The 5,614-nt window shown below is 60.8% G+C and overlaps 1 protein-coding gene across 1 annotated transcript; it reads left to right on the top strand.

Annotated features, from left to right (window-relative positions):
* Positions 1 to 2,236: 2,236 nt before the first annotated feature.
* On the top strand, positions 2,237 to 5,388 carry ETH_00024945 (uncharacterized protein; the record flags this gene model as incomplete). The annotated part of the gene is made up of 6 exons (XM_013373904.1): positions 2,237 to 2,661; positions 2,706 to 2,720; positions 2,977 to 3,084; positions 3,658 to 3,707; positions 4,282 to 4,849; positions 5,010 to 5,388. 6 exons carry the CDS (start codon positions 2,237 to 2,239, stop codon positions 5,386 to 5,388), a joined length of 1,545 nt encoding a protein of 514 aa, XP_013229358.1.
* Positions 5,389 to 5,614: the final 226 nt, after the last annotated feature.

Genomic DNA, 5,614 nt, shown 5'->3' with positions numbered 1-5,614 from the left:
CTCCGGGGGCTGCTGCGCTGCTGCTGGCTGCTGCTGCTGCTGCTGCTGCTGGCTCTGCTGCTGCTGCTGCCTCCGCCGCGGTGTCTTGGTGCAGCAAGACGCGGGAAGCCGCAGCGCGCGCAGCAGCAGCAGCAGCGCCCTCAGGCCTCAGAGGCAAAAAGTCAGGAAGGCCATCCACGGCCTGCTGCTCTGCTGCTGCTGCAGCGCCTGCTGCTGCTGCTGCCCCCGCCGCTGCTGCTGCACTTTGCGGGCTTCCTGCTGCTGCTGAGGCCGCTTCTGATGCCCGCGCCGCTGCTCCTGCTGCTGCTGCCGAGGTGGAGCTGCTGCTCCCTCCAGGCCGGCGCTGCAGCAGCACTTCATCCGTCAGCTGCACGTCCACCTCGCTCTGCTGCTCCTGCTGCTGCTGCTGCTGCTGCTGCTGGGCCGTGGGGACCGCCCGGCCCAGGGATAAGAAGCGGCTGCGCAGCACTGTGGGGGCAGACGCAGCAGCAGACACAGCACTGGCGATGACTTCTTCTTCTTCGCACAAAGAGCTACTGCTGCTTCTGCTGCACATGGGGCTGCCTTCGCCAGATGCAGCAGCAGCAGCAGCAGGCGCCGCTGCTGCTTCTGCGTCGCTGCTGCGGCCGTCCGAAGCTGCGCCGCGTGGCTCCTGCGCCTCACGCGCTGCAGCACCCCATGCTGCTTCGGATCCTTCGCGCGTCTGTGCAGGAGATGTTGCTGCTGCTGCTGCTGCTGCTGCTGCTGGTGCGCCTCCAGGAGGAGGGGTGAATGAGTCCGGTGAGAGGATCTCTGGCGTTGCTGCTGCTGCTGCGCCCATCGTATCTGCTGCTGCTGCTGCCTCCTCGGCAGCCAGACCCTCCAGCTGCTGCGACTGCTGCCTAAAGTCCCAAGCAGCAGCAGCAGGGCTGCGGCTGCTGCGCAGCGACTCCCGCAGCCTCAGGAAAGACACCACTTGGCTGCGCTGCTCGTTTGCTGCTGCTGCTGCTGCTGCCGCTGCTGCATTTGGGGAAGGTGCAGAAGGCTCAGCAACGGCCTCTTCTGCTGCTGCAGCCGCTGCTAAATCATTTGTCGTGGCTGAGGAAAAATTCCGCAGCAAAGAGTCCCACATTTCCAGCAGCAGGCGGGGGACAGTGGGGGCAAGGGGCTGCTGCTGCCGCTGCCGCAATCTGCTGCTGCAGCCGGCTGCTGCAGCTGCTGCAGCTGCTGCAGCTGCTGCAGCTGCTGCAGAGCAGCCGCTGCGGGGAGAAGCTAAGCGCAAGGGCCGGCCGGAAAGGGGAAGAATGAGGGAACACAGCGACAGGTCAGAGACAGACAGAAACTCGAGGAACGCTATTTGCCGTGCCTGCTGCTGCTGCTGCTGCTGCTGCTTTTGCTACTGTTGATGCTGATGATGCTGCAGCGCTGCTCAGGAAGAGGGCGAATGTGCTGGGGTTTCTTTGCGCTGCAGCCGCAGCGACCGTGGCAGCGGAACAGCAGCAGCAGTAGCAGCAGCAGCAGCAGCGATTACGGCAGCAGCAGCTGCTTAATCGAGGCAGTCAATGCGCATTATTAAATCAAAAGTCGTAAAGTTAGCTATTTCTGCAGCTGCTGCCATCTGCGGGCGGTCTACCGCCGCAAGGCCTTACGGGGGGCCCCGCTAGCAGCAGCAGCAGCAGCAGCAAGAAAGTTGAAATTGCCTGCGATCTCTTCACATCCGGTTCCTTTTTAGTTTGTAGCAACAAGCACATAAAGGACAGCAGCAAAAAGGTGTGTGTAGCCCTAGGCCCTTGCGTAGTGGCCTGGACACGGGTGAGCGAGGCAAGAGCAGCGTTGCTGCTGCTGCAGCAGCTGCCGCTGCCGCAGCGCTGCTGCTGCTGCTGCTGAAGCCACTGGTCAAATATCCTCCTAGAGCACTTCTTAAAGCAGGTACATCGGCAACTGAATATAATTTTTATCTAAACGCAAGCAGCAAACAACACTGCTGCCTCCCTTAGGCCTCGTGGCGCCTCCGTGTGTGCACACCTGAACTGCAGCAACGGACCGACCCGCCTTGCTGCCTCGGGCGATCTTTCTTGTCCTTCTGCGCTGTCAGAAATTTGACAAAGTCTTTTTTGTTTCCGTTATCTCTTCCGCCGCGTTACTTCGCGCTGGGCAGCGCGCGCAGCAGCAAGACAGCAGCAGCAGCCGCCGGAGCGCCGCAGGAGCCCAGAAGCAGCGCCACGCAGCAGCAGCAGCACCCGTTCCCTGCAGCAGAATGCCGGGAGGCCCAGCAGCAAAGCGAGGGGGCCCCAGGGGGGGCCGGGGTGGCCGCAGCAGCCGCGGCGGCCGCGGCAGCAGGCCGCAGCGGGGCTGCCGCGTGGTGCCATCTTTTGAAGAAGTGATGGCTCGAAACGTTTCCAGCAGCAACACGCAGGTGGAGGAACAGTCTGAGGAGGAGACGGAGGGGCAGCAGCAGCAGCAGCAGCAGCAGCAGCAGCAGACTCGCAGGGGACCAGTGGTCCCCCTTGACAGCGACGTGAGTCCGACACCCCGTTGGCTGCCAACAGTCGCAGCACAAGTAGCAGCTGGAACATCAGCAGCAGCAACGCCAGCAGTAGCAACAAGAATAACACCAGCAGCAATAGCAGCAGCAACAGCAACGGCAGCAGCAGCAGCAACCGCACGAACATCTACGGCTAAGTCTGTCCTGCTTTTGGTTTGCCTTTGTCTGTTTGTGCCCGCAGGAAGACGACCCTCTGGTCAGCTGCTCTTTGCTGCTGCTGCCTTTCACTGTTTTACTTCTTCCTGCTTCTTTGCTGCAGCTGCTGCTGCAGCTGCTGCTGCTTCTTGTGCTGCTGCTGCTCCTTTGTTCTCGGTCATTTTTTCCTGATTGCATCTCAGCCTCTCCACACAAAACACTCGATTCCACATAACGCATGTGCATCACGGGGACTCCTACAATTGCTGCTGCTGCCGCTGCTGCTTCTGCTGCTGCTGCTGCTGCTGCTGCCTCAGGTGGGCGCCGGCAACCCCAACAGAAACAGAGGCTCCAGTCTTTCCCCCGAGCCTTCCAGGCGCGAAAAAGAGGCGCAGGAGAAGGCGAAGCAAGCAGCACTTTTGCAAGTGGGTTTAGTTCCTGCTTTTCTTCGCCAAATTTCAGTTTGCTGCTCTCTTGCTGCTGCTCTTTTGCTGCTGCTGCTTTGCTGCTGCTCTTTTGCTGCTCTGCTTTGTCAGTTTCTGCTTCCTTTGTTGCCCCCTTGCTGCCTTTTTGTGTCTCTTTCGGGGCTCCTGCTTCGCGCTGCATCATGCCTGGTGCAACCCATTGCCCTGCTTGCTGCTGCTGCTGCTGCTGCTGCTGCTGCTTTTGCTGTCCTCGCCTCCGCCTCTTTCACTGCTGCTGCTGCCTCTTCCCCATTTGGGGCCCTTAAAGAGTCTCGCTCTTTAAGTTCGTTGCTATTTGTTTGATTGCTGCTGACCAAACATCTCGGCGTGTGAGCAGCAGCAGCAACAGCTGTTGCTGCTGCTGCCTGCTCCATTGCGACTGCTTGAGACTGTTGGCCTCAGAGCAACCCGAAGGGTTACTGCTGATACAGGGACACCCTGCAGCAGCAGCAGCAACAATAGCAGCAGCAGCAACAGCAACAGCAGCAGCAGCAGCAATTCGGTGCGTGCGTGGGTGTGTGTTTGTGCACACAGAAACTGCAGGCTGAAGGGAAGACGAGCCAATCCAAAGCGGATCTCGAGAGGTAAAGCTCTGCAGCTTTAGAAAGCCCCACACTAGACCTTAAGCAGCAGCAGCAGCAGCAGCAGCAGCAGGGAGAGCTTTTGCAGTAACTTGCTCCGCTGCACGTTGGCGAATCAGCAGCAGCACCCTTGCTGCTGCGCAGTTACAAAATGAGCAGCAGCAACTGAAGTGCTGCAATTCGGTTTTTGCTGCTGTCTCCAGATTGGCTGAAGTTCGCAGGCGCAGAGAAGCGGCACAGCGCGCCAGAGCAGCAAAATCACCCTGACTGCTTTTGCTGCCAAACAGCACCAGCAGCAGCAGCAGTAGCAGCAGCAGCAGCAGCAGCGGTAGCAGCAGCAGCAGCTGCAGGGGCCCCGCTTTTTTGCAGAAACGATGTCTGGGGCCCCTACTTTCCGCACTTCAGGTGTATTTACAGCATGTCTAATAAAGTACTCCAGTCTTAAATGCCCAGCCGCTCGGCCTGCTGCTGCAGCACTGAGCCAAGGGGCCCCTCTGGGGCCTCCGGGGGCCCCTCTGGGGCCCCAGGGGGCCCCTGCTGCGGGGCCCCAGCTGAGGGTCCCTGTGGTTCGCTGCAGCGCAGCAGAGGCGGGGGCTGGCGGGCAGTGGGCAGCAGCAGCTCCTGCAGCAGCAGCAGCAGCAACAGCAGCTGCAGCTGCTGCTGCTGCTGCTGCTGCTACTGGGTGCCCAGCTTGAGGACAACTTCCTTGAGGTGGCCCTCGAGAGCAGAAGCTCTTTCGGAAAGAGAAGTGCGGCCCGCGTGGGAGCCGCCGCCGTCTTCTGCTGCTGCAGTTTGCTGCTGCTTCGAAATGCTGCGGCGGCTGCGGCTTCTGTGCAGCTTCTGGTCCTGCACGACCAGGGCGTGCAGCAGCTGCTTCAGGAAGTCGTCTTTGTCGTAAATACCTGCGCAGCCTCACCCCTGCAGCATCAAAAAGCCCCCTTGCAGCAGCAGCAAGAAGCCCCCTTGCAGCAGCAGCAGCACAAAGCTCCTTTGCAGCAGCAGCACAAAGTCCCTTTGCAGCAGCAGCACAAAGCCCTCTTGCAGGAACAGAAAGCTCCGCTGCAGCAGCAGCATAAAGCCCCCGTGCAGCAGCAGCAGAAAGCCCCGTTTCAGCAGCAGAAGGCCCCGCTGCAGCAGCAGGTAGTGTGCGGTAGCTATTGTGGCCTCTGGTGCGTGTGTAGACAGAGGCCGGCAGCAGCAGCAGCAGCAGCAGCAGCAGGGCGTTGGGCAGCAGCAGCAGCAGCGGGTTTGTGAGCAGCAAAGTGTGGGGTTTTTGTGAAGACTTTCCTTGGGAAGTTTTTGCAGAAACAGCAGCCCAAGTGCTGCAGAGGCGCTGGTCAACGAAGGCCTGGAGCTCTGCAGCAAGCTCGTCAGCTTGGGGGTCAGCAGCAGCAGCAGCAGCAGCAGCAGAGGCGTCCGCCTTGGTCAGCAGCAGACACACCACGCAGTTCGGCTCTTGCTGCCGACACTCCGCAACTGTGGGGCCCGTCAGCCACTTTGCTGCTGCTGCTGCGCAGCTCGGAGACTGCCCATCAACGCACACCACCAGAGCCCTCGTGCCTTTCCAGAAATGTTCCCCCGCGGGGTTGCTTCCGAACTGCAGCAGCACGCCCAGCAGCACACACGCAGCTGCAGCTGCAGCAGCAGCAGCAGCAGCAGCAGCGGCAGCAGCAGCAGCAGCTAACTGGGGCTCTCTGCTGGGCACTCGCACTCATCTAGGGCGCTGCTGCTGCGGCTGCTGCTGCTGCAGCTGCTGCTGGTGGAGAGCAGCGCGGACACTGCGCAGAACGCAAGAGAAGGCCTCTTGTGTCTTGTTCTGCTGCGCACTGCGCCGTTTGCTGCTGCTGCTGGGGGCTCCCAAGAGCAGCAGCAAACCTCTGCTGCGGACTCTTGCGAAGCAGCAGCCCACA

Source organism: Eimeria tenella, genomic scaffold (assembly GCF_000499545.2).
Source record: "Eimeria tenella Houghton genomic scaffold, Eth_scaff180, whole genome shotgun sequence".
Classification (NCBI taxonomy): Eukaryota; Apicomplexa; class Conoidasida; order Eucoccidiorida; family Eimeriidae; genus Eimeria; species Eimeria tenella.
The sequence above is the reverse complement of the archived record's forward strand: the minus strand, read 5'-3'. Positions and strand labels throughout refer to the sequence as shown.